The sequence below is a fragment of the Chionomys nivalis genome, chromosome 11, assembly GCF_950005125.1.
Source record: "Chionomys nivalis chromosome 11, mChiNiv1.1, whole genome shotgun sequence".
NCBI lineage: Eukaryota > Metazoa > Chordata > Mammalia > Rodentia > Cricetidae > Chionomys > Chionomys nivalis.
Genome location: NC_080096.1, coordinates 29,028,494 through 29,044,219, shown reverse-complemented (window position 1 = coordinate 29,044,219; position 15,726 = coordinate 29,028,494). Strand labels below are relative to the sequence as shown.

At 45.7% G+C, this 15,726-nt stretch overlaps 1 protein-coding gene across 3 annotated transcripts in view; it reads left to right on the top strand.

The window, feature by feature from the left end:
• Positions 1-14,829, top strand: part of Trit1 (tRNA isopentenyltransferase 1) — a 47,557-nt gene extending 32,728 nt beyond the window's left edge. Inside the window, exons 3-11 of one of the 3 annotated variants that reach the window (XM_057785344.1) lie at positions 2,969-3,065; positions 3,758-3,903; positions 6,424-6,566; positions 8,670-8,781; positions 9,119-9,231; positions 9,438-9,515; positions 11,990-12,099; positions 12,402-12,519; positions 13,881-14,828. In XM_057785344.1, coding sequence (XP_057641327.1) covers positions 2,969-3,065; positions 3,758-3,903; positions 6,424-6,566; positions 8,670-8,781; positions 9,119-9,231; positions 9,438-9,515; positions 11,990-12,099; positions 12,402-12,519; positions 13,881-14,050 — 1,087 coding nt within the window. In that variant the 3' untranslated portion in view covers positions 14,051-14,828. Of the gene's footprint in view, positions 1-2,968; positions 3,066-3,757; positions 3,904-6,423; positions 6,567-8,669; positions 8,782-9,118; positions 9,232-9,437; positions 9,516-11,989; positions 12,100-12,401; positions 12,520-13,880 lie in introns of all 3 variants that reach the window. The other 2 variants (XR_009058013.1, XM_057785345.1) reach the window with 2 other exon arrangements.
• The last annotated feature ends 897 nt before the right edge of the window (positions 14,830-15,726 follow it).

Below are 15,726 nucleotides of genomic sequence, written 5' to 3'. Positions count from 1 at the left end.
TAGATATGGTGATAAACATGGAAAAGGTTTGCCCTCCTTGCTTTGCTGTAGGCATGCAAATCCAGACAATGAGGTAGTGTTTTTGCCTTTCAAATGGACAGATTAAAATGCAGATAATAGGGGTCTGGAGAGATAGCTCAGCCGTTAAGAGAACTGACTGCTCTTCCAGAGGACCCGGGTTCAATTTCTAGCACCTACTTGGCAGCTCACAACTGTCTATAGGACCCAGGTTCAATTCCTAGCACCTACTTGGCAGCTCACAACTGTCTATAACTTCAGTTCCAGGGGATCTGACACCCTTACACATATGTACACACAGGTAAAACACCAATGCACATAAAATAAAAAATTGCAGATAATAATTTCAGGTCTATCTACTTTGCAGGGCTGTTCTGTCAGATGAGATAGTATATGTGAAAGTCCTAGCCGGGCGGTGGTGGCGCACGCCTTTAATCCCAGCACTCGGGAAGCAGAGGCAGGCAGATCTCTGTGAGTTCGAGACCAGCCTGGTCTACAGAGCTAGTTCCAGGACAGGCTCCAAAGCCACAGAGAAACCCTGTCTCAAAAAACCAAAAAAAAAAAAAAAGAGCTAGTTCCAGGACAGGAACCAAAAGCTACGAGAAACCCTGTCTCGGAAAATCCAACAACAACAACAAAAAAGAAAGTCATTTGGAGATTAACATCTATCACCAAATATGAGGTCTTAACTATAAGATAACTGTATTCATGAAGAACTGACGGAAACAGCAGAGAATGACATCATCAGACCAGCGCTGGGTTAGATTTGTGAAGTTTGACTAAGCGCATAAAAATCACAATGTCAAACTAAAAGTTCTCAACAAGCTCCAGAATCCCAGCACTCAAGAATCCAGTGCAGGAAGATGGGGAGCTCAAAGCTAGCCCATACATAGGTCAGCAAGCTTGGTGGCAAGCACCATTACCCACTCAGCCGTCTCACTAGTCCCTGTCTGTTTTTTTTTTTTTTTTTTTTTTTTTTTTGGTTTTTCGAGACAGGGTTTCTCTGTAGCTTTGGATGTTTTTTTTTTTTTTTTTTTTTTTTTTGGTTTTTCGAGACAGGGTTTCTCTGTGGCTTTGGAGCCTGTCCTGGAACTAGCTCTGTAGACCAGGCTGGTCTCGAACTCCCAGAGATCCACCTGCCTCTGCCTCCCGAGTGCTGGGATTAAAGGCGTGCGCCACCATCGCCTGGCTCCCTGTCTGTTTTTGAGGTAAGGTCTATGTAGCCCTGGCTGGTCCTGTTCTTACTATGCAGCACAGGCTGGCCTTGAACTTAGGGAGTTCTCCTGCCTCAGCCTCTTGAGTGCTGGGATTGTAGGTCTGGTGCCTGGTGTCAGTGTTCTCACTGGTCCTTTGTTAGTAGAATCTTCCCACCTATTCTACCAGTCAGAAGGATTCTGGTGGAAACACTTACCTAGTTCTGCAGGTTGTCTGGGAGGAAGGAGTGAGGAAATGATTGACTGCATACCGGCAGTCATCTTTCTTTTTAAACAAACAACGTCCTAGTTAAAGCAAGTAATTATCCCAAGAAAACTCTAGAACAACGGTGGCTGCAGTCATTTGAGGACTCGCTAGTTTTCAGGCATTACGTAGATGCTTGCTGCACAGTTACAGTTAATGTCCCTGAGCACTCTGGGGCTTTTACAGGTGAGGAAGCTGAAGCTCAGATAGGTTGAGTAATTCACCCAGGAATGGAGCCCGAGAAATTGAAATCTGGTGAGGTCTTGGTGGCTGAACTCACTATGGCTCAGTAATGATAGAATCTGACTGAGAACTGTGGTGTGGGAACCAGCCTGCGCTTTGTTTTAGCAGGCCAAGTCCCATACGAGGTGTCACCTTAGTGAGCAGCCTTGCCTTGGGCTTGTTAAACTTACTTAGAAGACCATCAAAACAAGAGTCTTAACAGCAAGGCCTAGACATTTGTAGAACTAGATACCATTGTGTATTTATGCCTGGTGTTCTTTTTTTTTTTCTTGTTTCTGTTTTTAAATTTTAAAAAAGATTTAATTTATTTTATTTGTATTATTTTATGTGTAAAGATGCTTTGCCTACATGTGTGTTTGTGCACCAAGGGCATGCCTGGTGCTAGTGGAAGACAGATGAGGGCATTAGATCCCCTAGAACTGGAGTTACAGATGGTTGTGAGCTGCCATGTGTGTATTAGAAACATCAAGCACTCTGAACCACTGAGCTATTTCTCCAGCCCCTTCTTTTTTGTTTGTTTGGTTGGTTTTGTGGTTGTTGTTACTTTTTGAGACAAGGACTCACATCCCAGGCTGACCTTGAACTTCTGATCCTCCTGGGGCTTCTGCATGTTAAGCAATCACTCTTAAAGCTGAACTACATTCTCAGATGCTGCGTCTGGTTTATACAAGTCCCTGCATGTCTAACTGAAAATCATTCCATAAAGTTCAGGAAACAGTGAAGTCAGTGCCACTTCCTTTTGTTTCCTCCCTTTTAACCCCAACTCTCCAGACAAATGTGATTTCTTGTTTTGTTTTTTAAATATTAACCATTTTATGTGTTGTATGGTTGCTTTGCTTGCATAAGTCTGTGCACCACATATGTGACTGGTACCTGAGGAGGTCAGAAGAAGACGCTGGGTTCCTGGGGGCTGGAGTTGCAGATGGTTGGGAGCCACACACAGGTGATGGGATTAAACCCAGTCCTCTGGAAGAGGAGCTGGTGCTCTTAACTGCTGAGCTGTTTTTCCAGCCCCTCTGCCTGCCTCTCTCTCCCTCCCTTTCTTGTTTTCCTTTTTTGATGTGTGTGTGGTGTGTGTGTGCTTGTTAGTGTGAGTATGTGCACATGTGTGTACATGTGTTCATAAGCATGGGTGGAGGCCCGAGGTGTGATCCACATGCTGACCTTTGTGATTTCTTGCTAATACTCTTCTTCCCACGTAAGTCAGGATTCTCTTATTGATATTAAATAATTTTCTTAATGTTTACATTGAAGATATTTTTGCTCGAGACAAAATTCCTATTGTTGTGGGAGGAACCAATTATTACATTGAGTCTCTGCTCTGGAAAGTTCTTGTGAATACCAAGGTAAGTCTAGTTCACGAGTAACTCACTAAAGGAATGGTTCCCATTTTTCTCGTGCCAAATAATTTTAGTGGGAGGAAGGCTGACTCTTACCTGTTTCTTAGAGTCAGCAGCTGTAATTTTCCTACTTAATATTCTGAACAGATGCCACCTCCGTACGTGAGTGCACTCCTCCAAGCCGGCCCGAGGGGAGTGCTTGTGTGTGGGAAAGGGTTCTGCGTGGATTAATTAGCCCCGGTGTAAGTAGCGCTACAGCAGTCTGACTCAGCATGTCCTGGCTGCCAGCACAGTTGTCAGATGTCCAGCACTGACCTTTCTTATGGAGGTGCCACTGGGTAGGCAAGTCTTTGCAAGTGGCTGTGTGCTGGCAGTTCCGGTCAGTCTTCCTGGGAAGGGTGCACTGCATTCCTGGATATGTTAGAGTAGACATGGTAGCTCAGGTAAGATAGTCAAACAGGGCAGCAGGGTACTTCCCTGGGAGGGAGCTGCCCTTCCTCCTCATTTATTGTGGCCTCCCAGCACTTACACAGCGTATTGGAATTTTTGGTTTATGATCTGTCCCTCGCTGGATGGTAAGATCTTCAGATCCATCTCTGTTTTTTATTTCTAAGGCTTAGCAAGATGCCTGACCCATTTATAGTCTCAGTGTTTATTGAATAGTTGGGATGAATTTATTCTAAACTTTCATGTACTAGCGCCCGGAGATGGGCACCGGGAAAGCGGCTGACCGGAAAGTGGAGCTTGAGAAGGAGGACAGCCATGAACTCCATAAGCGGCTCAGCCAGGTAGACCCAGAGATGGCCGCCAAGCTACACCCACATGACAAACGCAAAGTGGCCAGGTAAGAAAGCCGGGGTCTTCCATTCCCCGGAGTTCCTATAGAGCTGGGAGGCCAGGGGGTGGGGATTGGGTTGTTCTGTCAATGGGCTTGGAGGTTCTAACTTAGGCCCCGTCTCAGTCCAGCTCCCTCAGTAAACAGTTGCACCCTACTTTGTTGTTACATTTTAAAGGCATAGTACAATATTGTTTTTCCCCAGGGCCTATGTAATCTTGCTTCATTTTCTATTTGATCTTTGCTTGTATAACAGTTTTCATATAAATTTTTCTGGCATGCAGTTCGTTTACATTGTGACTTGAGTTTCATAATTGGTTGTGCAATGCTGAGTTGTGCCCAGCAGCTTTCCCAGTGGAGGTGGAGTTTATAGCTGCCTTGTAGGTTGGCTCACCTTTGCACATGGAAACTTGGCTGTAGAAGAGAGGGTGGTGAATGAACCCTCACATACTGTTTTAGAGTTGTTTGGTTGTTGGCTGTAGAGGAGAGGGTGGTGAATGAACCCTCACATACTGTTTTAGAGTTGTTTGGTTGTTGGCTGTAGAGGAGAGGGTGGTGAATGAACCCTCACATACTGTTTTTCTGCGGTGTTGGGAGTGGTTCCTGTGTTTGGCACAGGAGACCATCTAAGGATTCACTGTGTCGTGGCTACACATGTCCCTTGTTATGCTTACATAAAACATTCTACTGAAAAAAAATTTTTTGTTTTTTTTTTTTTTTTGGTTTTTTGAGACAGGGATTATCTGTGTATTCTTGGCTGTCCTGGAACTCACTTTGTGCACCAGGCTGGCCTTGAACTCAGAGATCCGCTTGCCTCTGCCTAGGCTAGGATTAAAGGTGTGTGTCACCACCGCCCAGCTTCAAAAAATTTAATACTAGTGTTTCTTATATTTTTTTCATTATTCTGCCTTTGAAGAACCATTTAAGAATACCCTTACCTCATTGCGCCCTATTCCAGTGAAATTTTATATTAAAGGAGAAAGGCCTTTCTCATACAGAGGTGTCCTTGGAGGGCCACATTCTACTCTAAGTGTTTTTGTCCTCATTGAAGGGCTTTCCACCCTGGTAGGAATGGTATTCTGAGGGAAATGCTGCTTGTACTAAGTAGCCACTCTTTTTCTGTTGTTGAGACAGGATCTCTGTAGTCCTGACTAACTTAGCGAAGGATGGCCTTGACTCCTGCACTTCTTTTTTTTTTTTTGAATAATTTATTTAACTTTATTTTACATGCATTGGTATGAAGTATCATATTCCCTGGAACTGGAGTTACAGACAGTTGTGAGCTGCCATGTGGGTGCTGGGAATTGAACCCAGGTCCTCTGGAAGAACTGCCAGTGCTCTTAACCCTCTGAGCCATCTCTCCAGCCCCCTGCACTTTTTGTAGTTGTATGACAGTACTTGGAATCGGGCATCTGTCACCATGCCTGACTCCAAGTACTTTATTTCAAGTCAATATTTCCATTTTATTTAAACTCTAGGTCATTAACGTGAACCTTCCATTCCCAGTTCTGCACACTGGGACGAGAACTTGTCTTTGCTTTCTTCTCCTTCCCTAATCAGATCTCATTTCTTAGCGTGTCCCCTTGTGCTGTTTGAGAACTGTGCCTCAGGAAGGGTCACTAGGCTCCAAGCAGGAGCTCCAGTGTCTCCCATAGGGGAGATAGAGACCTCTTATCATCTCTCTTGGGTAGAGTCTGTATTCTTCCTGTAAATAAGTGAGGTACTGTTAAGTTTTACCTCGTAGATGCTCTGAGTGGCCATGGGGATTGAAGGACAAGGGGTCTCACTCTGCTGTTGGGGTTTCAGGAAACAGAAGTGGGTCAGGAAGGGAAAGATCACTTTCCAGCTGATAAATTGCAGTCACCTGAGTGGAGAGTGTGGCTTTGGGAGTTCAGTTACCTGGTGCTGTAATATAACAGGATGCACACAGACGTGGACGTCAGCTTAAGAATGAGCGTGTGGGCTCTGTCTCCGATAGTCTTTGTTCCAGGAGAGTGTGCTGGATTAACCAGGAGCATTCTTGATTAATTTTAGACATATTTAAAAAGAAAGTGGATGAGCTGGATGTACGGCATGCCTTGGTACTGTGGGAAAGGCGTTCCGGCGAGACCAGACATGTTGGCTTGTACAGAGTGTCCCAAACAAGCTTTTACTGCTCACTTGAAAGTGAGTCTCCTTCTGTTTGTGTAGAGGAAACCTGTTATTTCTGAACCCATGTAACTAATTCTAGAATGTGTTTTTAAAAGAACAGTGTTATTTCTCACCCAGAGTTTAGGGCCTTACTGAATAACTGTAGGATTAGAATAAAGCTGGAACTTCTTGGTTTGGGAATTTATGCGTGAAGCTGACAAATGAAACTAAGGATGGCCTTGTCTCCTGGTCTGCTTGTATTAATATCCCAGTGCTTGGAGTCAGGATCTGTCACCACACCTGACTCCTTCCTGTGAGATAGTCTTTTTCTTTATTCCAGTTGAGAATGAATATTTCCTAATGGGTTCCCTACCCCACCTCATATCTTGAACAACTTAGGAGCTTGCAAGTGTTTGAAGAAACAGGAATCTCTCACAGTGAATTTCTTCATCGTCAACATGCAGAAGAAGGCGGTGGTCCTCTCGGAGGCCCTCTCAAGTTCCCTAACCCATGCATCCTCTGGCTTCATGCTGACCAGACAGGTAAAATATCTTCTGTCTGGAGTTCATCCAAGGTAAAATGTAGACTGCTAGGTTCTTGTGTATCTACTTAGAACCACGTGGCTGAAAATGAACACTAACGTATCTGCTGGGTTTATTGTGGCAGTCTTCCTGCCTTCACTCAGGCTCTGTGCTGTTCCCGTAGGTATTTCTGGAAAGGGTGGAGGAGAATGCTGCTTCTCAGACCAGTATGATTCTCAGTGCAGTAGATGAGAGGTACAGAGTGGAAGAGACTGCTGTTTAGAGAAGGTTGAAAGATAAGTAAGGGAAGGTTTCCCAGAGGGAGGTCTGACCTTGAGGTTGACTGAAGGCTGATTGATAGACTTGAGAAATAGGTCTGATGGCTAGCTAGCTAACCTGGTAGCATTTGTTGCTAAAATATTATGTTGCCATTTGGACGGTGGTAGTGCACACCTTTAGTCCCAGCACTTGGGAGGCAGAGGCAGGTGAATCTCTGTGAGTTTGAGGCCAGCCTGGTCTACAAGAGCTAGTTCCAGAACAGGCACCAAAGCGACACAGAGAAGCCCTGTCCCTAAACTCCCCTCCCCCCAAAAAAAGTATTGTGATGCCCTGTTTGTTTCCCCAGCAAGCATTCAGTGAGCCCTGAGTAAAATGCTATGTACCCTGTAGTCGCCGCCGTGCTGAAGAGAGGAGAAAGAACTCCTGCCCTTGCAGATCTCCTGGGGGTGAGATGCTAGACAGTTCTGCAACAGAGGAATATTCAGAGTGCTTTGGGCCTAAGATAAGAGATGGTGACCATTCTCTGGGGAGTAGGGACACAAAATGGCTACGTGGGCAGGCAGTGCAGTGTGTGGTGAATCGCCCGGGCTTGAAGACATTGTTAAACTTCACACACTTGCTCCACTGTCTCCCGGTTTTGTGAGTTCTTTTTTGTTTGTTTGTTTGTTTGTTCTGTCTTGTTTTTAAAGACAGGGTTTCTCTGTGTAATAGCTCTAAGCTGTCCTAGAACTCAGTTTGCAGACTAGGAAACTGGCTTTGAACTCACAGAGATCCACCTGCCTCTGCCTCCCAGTGCTGGGATCACAGGCTTGTACCACCACCACCTGGTCTGTTCTGTGAGTTAAGACCAATTAGTTTACCTTTATGTATTCCAACTCGTCTATAAAATAGAAGTGATAATAATAGTACATATTTCATAGCATCCATTAGGGATTCAGAATACTAATACTACACAGACTTGTGGGATGGGAATATGGCTCAGTAGCAGAACAGTTGTCTGGTACGCACAGAGCTCTCTATTCAGTTCCTAGCTCAGCAAAATAAATGAGTAAGTCAATGGAATTCAGAGCACTTGCAGTGAGCTCCATACATGACCAGTCCTCAGTCAACAAATCTCAGCGAGGCAAGAACAAAGCTGTGCTCATTAGCGGCTGAGAGGTGGCAGCAATGGAGACACAGGCAGATGGTCATAATTATAAGGATAGTTTGCTTTTAAATCACTTTCAGTTATACGTTTCTGGAAAAATGTAACTTTTCCATAATGAAATGTTTAACATCAAACCTTACCCTGCAGTTCAGTATAAACTAATGGCTTTGACTCATGGCAGAGCCACGCCTGGCTGTTGCGTCTGAATGATGTTCTACCCACTTGGTAGTTCAGGATGCACCAAGATGTCATCTGGGGGTTCTGAAATGAAATAACAAAGTTAGAGTAAAAAAAAAAGGACAGAAGTTAAGAAAAGTCAACCCCTGGATATGGTGGTGCATGCTTTTGGGAGGCAGAGGCAGGAGGATCTGTGTGAGTTGCAGGCCACCCACTCCACACAATGAATTCCAGGACAGCCTGGTCTACACTTTGAAAAGCAGTGGATGTGCAGTCTCCATAGTGAAGTGCTCGCCCTCCATTCCAGCTAAGGCACGTGCTTCATTCTGGTTTGCTTTGCTATGCACAATCCAAAGTACAAGTAAATACAAATATGAATAAATAAATATGAATTGTTATATACTCTGAGATCTGAATTCTTTCATTTGGATAAACCCCGTATTGGGGCAGCCTGTTCAGTTCGCCATGTGAGTGTCAGCCGCTGCCGCGTGCTGCTCATTCATGGGCTGTTTTGGCTCAAGTTCTAGATGAACGCTTGGACAAGAGAGTGGATGCCATGCTCGCTGCCGGACTCCTGGAGGAGCTGAGAGATTTTCACAGGCGCTATAATCTTAAGAACATTTCAGAAAATAGGTGAGGATTTGGCTGCTGTTCTGACCTACTCTCCATTGCTTGCCCATAGTTGCAAGACCGTAGACATAACACTGGCTTTGGATCTACTTACCAGTCTTCAGCCTTGGCATTGGCAGGGCTCATTGAAGGAGGTTTATTCTATACCTGTTACAAGAGTAATTTGTTTTTCTTCAGGCATTCCCAGAAGTTACTTTTAAGAAAGTAACCTGGAGACTGGTGGGGTGGGAAGGGGAGAATTTCAGACATTCACTTTTCTCATCAATGAGATAACATCAATCCAAGGCCCCTGCTAGTTTTCAGAGGCTGTGGCTCACTGCTGATGCTCTCCTGTTCCCAGCCAGGACTATCAACATGGTATCTTCCAGTCAATTGGCTTCAAGGAATTTCACGAGTACCTGATCACTGAGGGAAAATGCACACCAGAGACTAGTAACCAGCTTCTAAAGAAAGGTGTGAATTCCTCCATCTAACCTAGTCTTGGACATCCTTGGGTGATAGTCTGGGCTGAGGCTAGAAGAGTCCCAGCTAAACACTGAGATTTTTGTCTGTGAAGTCTAACAGTGTGCTCATTTCTTTTGCTCTTGACTTGGGAGGGGTTGTCTCCTGACAGACAGAAATGCTCACCTGGATACCACTGTGTCTGCTGTATCTTCCAGGTATCGAGGCTCTGAAACAAGTAACTAAGAGATACGCCCGGAAGCAAAACCGATGGGTTAAAAACCGATTTTTGAGCAGTAAGTCCCACTTCTCTTCTTCTCTTCTGGATCCGTTTTGGCAGAACATTGGTATCTTCTCACTCAGCACATGAACAATAGTCTCTAGATCTGTCCTGAGAATTTAGACCACAGGTGGGTCTTTTGCATAGAATATTATTCAGGGGTGTTATCTGGTGATGTCTTGGGAAAAACCAGATAAGTTTCCATTGAAGAGTTTCCTTACTCCTTGAGCAGAAAGTGGTGGCTGTAAGGACAGGTTAGAAGAGCAAGACAGCAACATGTGAGCAGGTTGGGCGTTAGCTCCAATTCCAGCTTCTGTTTTACACCTGAGAGCAGGCAGAACGCTGCCGGGAGCTTTCCTAGTTAAAATGGTCCTGGGTCTGGTGATCTTTAATAGAAAGGATACAACATTCTCTGTTTACCCTCTCTTTATCTTTGTGGTCAGATACACGGTGGGTACTTGAGTTGCTTCAGCTGACACTGTAATTGGACAGAACTTTTAAGGGATAGGGAAGGAAAGTCTCACGCTGTCTCTGTCACCAAATATTGTGCTGTAATAGTTGTATTGAGGCTTCATTTATTTCACAGGTAAGAACATGAAGAAGACCTAGCAAAAGTCCAGTAACTCCCTTCTCCCACCCCCAACTAGAAGGCAATAGAGCCCAAATACAGGCCTGCCTTTTTTAAGTCTAGGCTCATGTTTCTTTGAGCTATGCTGTTGGCTAACCAGCATTCGTACAGGCCCCCAGGTCCCCAGTTGTGTGCTTATGAGCTAAAAGGAGATAGATTTAACTGCAGTGAACTCTAGTTTATCCTGGGGACACTTTTAGAATACTCTTCTGCGTCATCTCCGGTTGATTTTACCAGCAGACCTCAGCCTTCAGCTACAGCCTCCAGCCTTGCCCTTCGGTGCCCTTGACCATGAACACCTTAATACATGGTGCCACTTCTTTCGATTTCCCCTTTTCTGCCTGTCTTGATAAGTAGTGGGGATCCCAGCCTAGTCTCAGCTGAACTGGAGGTTCAGAACCACAGATTTCAACTGCAGCTTCCCTTCCCAAGTCTGACAGTAAGTCTGAAACAAAAGGCTTTTTTGTGATAGTTTGGAACTTCCTCTTGTGGTAAGGCCACAGTAACTCCTGTCTCTCAACCAGGAGGGGTTAATGGCACAGTGTCATTTGCCTGCAACCTCATTCTGTGCAGGCACAGTTCTGGTGTCAGAGAGAAAGGCACAGCTGCCCTGTAAGTCAGGAGCCACATTTGATTGGGCAAGGCTAGTCTTCTGGGATATGGTCTGGCAGAGAGCCAGAGGGACTTCCCCACCCCAGCTTGGCCTTGGACCCAAGCCAGAAATAGCAGCTGGGAGCCGAGAACTTGTTGAAAGGTGCTTAGACAGGGCACAGAGGCCCAACAAAGGACTTAGAGGAGAAAGGAAAACGTAGAGTGGCCTAGAAACAGGTGCAGAGCTTAACTAAGGCCAGGTGTGCTGTGGGCACTGCCTGCACCCTCCTGGTCTCACCTTTCCATGTGCTGGCAGGTGTAGGCCAGTCCGGCTTATGAAGAATCTTATTTGTGGTTGGCACACTCAAAAGGCCAGCACCTGTCAGCCGTTGGCATCCCAATGCCTTTGATGTTTTTTGTCCATGGGACAATGCTTCTTGCCTTCAAGTAACTGACTTCACCTAGCTGTGGAGATGGTGCAGTGTGTCTGTAGAGTGTGGATGAACTGAAGCTAAACTATCACAGCACAGTTGGCCCAGGTGGGTGGGTGTCTGCTCTTCCATACCACCAGCCTTGTGTCCGTTCACGAGGACACATGAAACCTCCCTTAGATATGGCTCTTAAAAGAAGGTGTTTAGGAACCTGGCATTGTACTACATGACTTTAATCCCATTGTTTGGAAGGTAGAGAGGCAGGAGGATCATGAGTCCAAGACCAACTTCAGGTACCCAGTGAGTTTGAGGAAAGCCTGGGTCACGTATGTCTCTGAATCAAAAAAAAAAAAAAAAAAAAAAAAGAAAAGAAACAGTCATGAAGGTCAGAGTGAGATTCAACTAGACCAGCCCCAAGACTAGTTCTTGAGTTCAGTGGTGCATTGGTTAATGCTTGTGGTTATCCAAATGTTATCAATGACATAAAGTTTAGAGCAGGCCCTCACTCAGGGCTCTTTGCTTAGTTCCTCCTGTGAAGTGCTGTTTCTATCACAACAGCCCGCACAGCGGGCACAAGACCTGTGATTCCATTTTGATTTCCTTACTGGTCAAAGATTCTGCTCTTGAGTCTGTTTGCATGGTCAGGCATGATGGCTGCATACAAGTCAAGCTTGTGGGTCTTGGGGATTGTGGCTCATATTTATAGTAGGATGAATAACATGGTCAGAATGTCACCCCTTTGGCCCTGTGTGTTCCTCCTGAGGGTTTTAAGAGTCCTGGAAACAGAGTAGATTGGGTCTCATAGTCCAGGCTCACACAACTTTTCTTTGTCATCATTAGGACCTGGTCCCAGTGTCCCCCCAGTATATGGCTTAGAAGTATCTGATGTTTCAAAGTGGGAAGAGTCTGTTCTGGAACCTGCTGTCAATATAGTACAGAGTTTCATCCAGGTGACTATTAAGGAGGCATGGTCTGTTGTCAGGTTTGCAAAGGACTTTCTTCTGTTGACACTTGCTGCTAATTTGGGGAGCCAAATCTCTTTTCAGTGAAGTAAAGCATCAAGCTGGCTGCTTTTAAATTCCCGGAGCTTGTTTTAACTTTCACGTTTAGAAAGGTTGTTGCTAAAATCTGTTAACAGCCCACCTGTTCTCTGGGGGATGAAAAAGGAATCTTGGAAAAATCCCACTCCCCTTAATATCAGAGAATTGTCCCCAAATCTCTTGAGCTGAATGTCCTTCCCCTTGCTCTCTAGGGTCACAAACCTACAGCCATGCCAATGAAGATGGCGTATGATGAAACTGAGAACAAGAGAAGTCACCACATGTGTGACCTGTGTGACCGGATCATCATCGGGGACCGGGAATGGGCAGGTGGGGATAGATGGGGGCTCTGGGGGGGTGTCATGGGTTCTAAATTGGGGGAGTCACACTTCTTAAAACTTAGTTGAATGCTGGAGTCAGCTTTGTAACAGGACAGATTCCTGAGAACCTTTCCCAGACTAGAGAATTGCCCCATATCCTGAAGTGCAGAAGACCTTCGCCCTCCATTTGTGTGGGAGCAGAGGCACAGCTGGGAGGGAGCAGGTGTGCACAGGGTCCTCAGAGGCCGAGGGGGTCTTTGTAGCACTCTCAGGCTAACTTGTCAAACTGTGATGGTAGGTGGGGAAAAAGCTGTGAGAGCTAGTCTGAGCTAGCCTGAGCTAGCCTGATCCAGCTACAGGAAGCCTGCTCAGAGTACAGTTTTGCTTGGATTCTCAGAGTAGATGTTTCTTTCCATATCGGCCCATAGAATGATTAGGTTTATTAACTGACATCTCTGACAAAATAAACCCCATTGTCAGAGACTGGGGGCGACTGTGTGCCCATCCAGCAGAAGAAGCCTTGGTTGTTGGTGGTGTATAATGATGAAAGGGGAAGAGAGAGGGCGTCTGATTGCTTTGTGAAGGAAACTTAGTGCTTCGGTTTGTCGAATGTCCTTTGGGGAGAGCCTTAGAGAAGCAACATTTGTGAGCCTTTGTGAGCTTGGCTGTGTGAGCCTTCTATAGTGCCATCTGTCGCGTCCTTGCTCCGTCTCCTGCTGCCATGGAAAGCAGCCCAGAACCCAGGTTTGCCTTACGCCTAGAGAATAAAGCTGCCTCTTCTTCCCACACAAATTTCCTCAGTTTATTTCCTTACTTATACTTCCAGCCCCTACCTCCCCCAAAATGATGCTTTTGCTATGTGTAAAAGAATTTTAGCTTAGGATCTGTGGGTAAAGAAGCTTGCCAGCAAGCAATCTCCTACTCTTGCATACATGCACAATTAAGTAACTAAATAAATTTTAAAATTAGCCCAGCCATCCCTCTCTTTAGGTGTTCCCAGAGGATAATTCTTGCAGAACAGCATAGTAAAAATGAGCCTGTATGAGATAGTCATTGGGTAAGAGTGAGAGTTTTGGCGGGTCTGTGCCGCGGTGGACTGGGTACGCTCACTGCTGGCCTGCCCCGCAGAGCCTCAGCCAGTGTGCAGCACAGGCTGGGAGGTGAAGGCAGGAGCCTGAGCGTAATGCCAGTCTGGGCTACAGAGTAAGGCCTTGTCTCGAGCAAACGTGTCTACTCTGTTATTTATTAATAGTTAAAGAAAAAGATTGTATAGTTAAATTCAAATGTTTGGTTGGGTTTATTATTTTTTGTTTGTTTTTAGAACTCTAGAAAGCTGATATCCTTTTGTTTATTTGGTTTTTGTCTTCTCAGCACATATAAAATCCAAATCTCACTTGCACCGATTGAAGAAAAGAAGAAAGTTGAACTCAGATGCTGTCACTCCCATAGAAACCCAAAGTAGTTCCCCAGACTGTGACCCGGAACCTGAAGAGGGGAAGTCCCCAGGGCAGCATGAGCAAGAGCTGAAAGCCAGGGTTTGAGAGACGTGCCTGGTGGCGTTTGCAGAGATGTGGCGATCAAGTGCAGGAGAGAGAGGAGTGTTGGTGTCCCACGCCTGGCTGGAGGAGGGTTGGGCAGAAGGTCCCACTATCTTCTGTTCTGTGGTATGACCTGCAGTGGGAGCAGCAGGCCTTTCAGCCCTTGTGTGGCTGTTGTGTCTGCTAGTGATGTAGTGCAGGGTGGGATTTTTTTTTTCTTTGAACCTTAAAGGTTTTATTTTAGAAAGAGGCACAGATTGCACATTTTCTACTTGAGGATCTTTTTTAGTGGTGAATACCAAGATTCAGTACATCCTTTAAAAAAGAGTTCTTGTCCCGGGTGCTGGCTAAAAATATCTCGCTTCCAGATGCTTTTGTCAATGACTGAAGTATTGTAAGGCACAGTCAGGAGTTCTGGATGTGAGAGAACGGCAGGAAGGAGCAGCCCAGAGAGACGACGAGGCGAGCTGTCCTAGCTCTGAGTCTCAGAAGACGGAGGGGTCAGGCGGAGGTGGTTGTGACCCAGGTCTTGAAGACTAAAGAAAGAATCTGAGTCTGCTGAGCTAGCTGCTCCCGTGCAGAATGGCTGGCGCTGCTGTCTTTCTAGGGCAGAAAGCTATACGTTCTTTTGAAATGTAAATAAAAAGGTTTGCCAAAGCCTCTAGTTTATTCACAGTGTGCCCTGTTGTCAGTGTGGTAGCTCTTTCTCCAGCTCTGCATTCAGCATAGATACGGCATATACCCAGCACTCCCACTCCTCATTCTCCTGCAGGGTCTTTCCCTGGGGGTTTGTTATCTGAAGCCTTCTGTTCATTTATGTAGAGCATAGGATCAGTGTGTTGATGTTTTGCTCGGTATTCCACATTCACAGTGCTGGGTGTCAGCGCTACAGTTTTCAAAACATTTCCATCATTCCGTTAGAGAGCTCTGCACCGGAAGCTGTAGTTCTTCAGATGCGTTTGTTCCAGGTCTGTTGTGTGAGACCCTGGCGTGGGCCAGAGGGAACAGAGAGATGTCAGTCGGTCTGCTTTTGGGGAATCTTAGGAACATCCTTGTAACCAGCCAATGTACCAAGAGTACTTAAGGTCAGAGAGACTGCAGATTTCAGTGTAAACGGGAGAAGAAGGAATCATGCAAGAAGGAGCATCTTGAACTGGGCATGGTGGCCCGATACTTGGGAGGCAGCAGGGGCAAGTGGATCTCTCAGAATTTGAGGCCAGCCTGGTCTACATGAGTTCCAAGACAGCCAGGACTGTTATACATTGAAATCCTGTCTCAAAAAACAAACAAAAAAAAAAATGAGGAAGAAGGAGCATCTCTCAAGGGTGTAATTTTAGAACCCCAGCACTTGGAAGGCCATCTGAGAAGAATCGTGTGTTCCAGGCCATAGTGAAACCAAAACAACCCACACAATAGCACAGCATGAACAAATTGGGTCTGTGAATTACTGGACACACAGGTATGAGACCCCCACCTGACGTGGTGCCAGCCTCCTGCTGATCTTGTGTGTGTCGTGTTTGTGTGCACGCCATGAGCGCTCCTTTCATCCAGTACCTGGAACTTAAGTTACGGATGATTATGAGTTACTGTGTGGTTTGCTGGGAATCAAATCCAAACCCTCTGGAAGAGTCTCACATGCTCTTAACTGGTGAGCCATCTCTTCAGCCCCACAACATGCC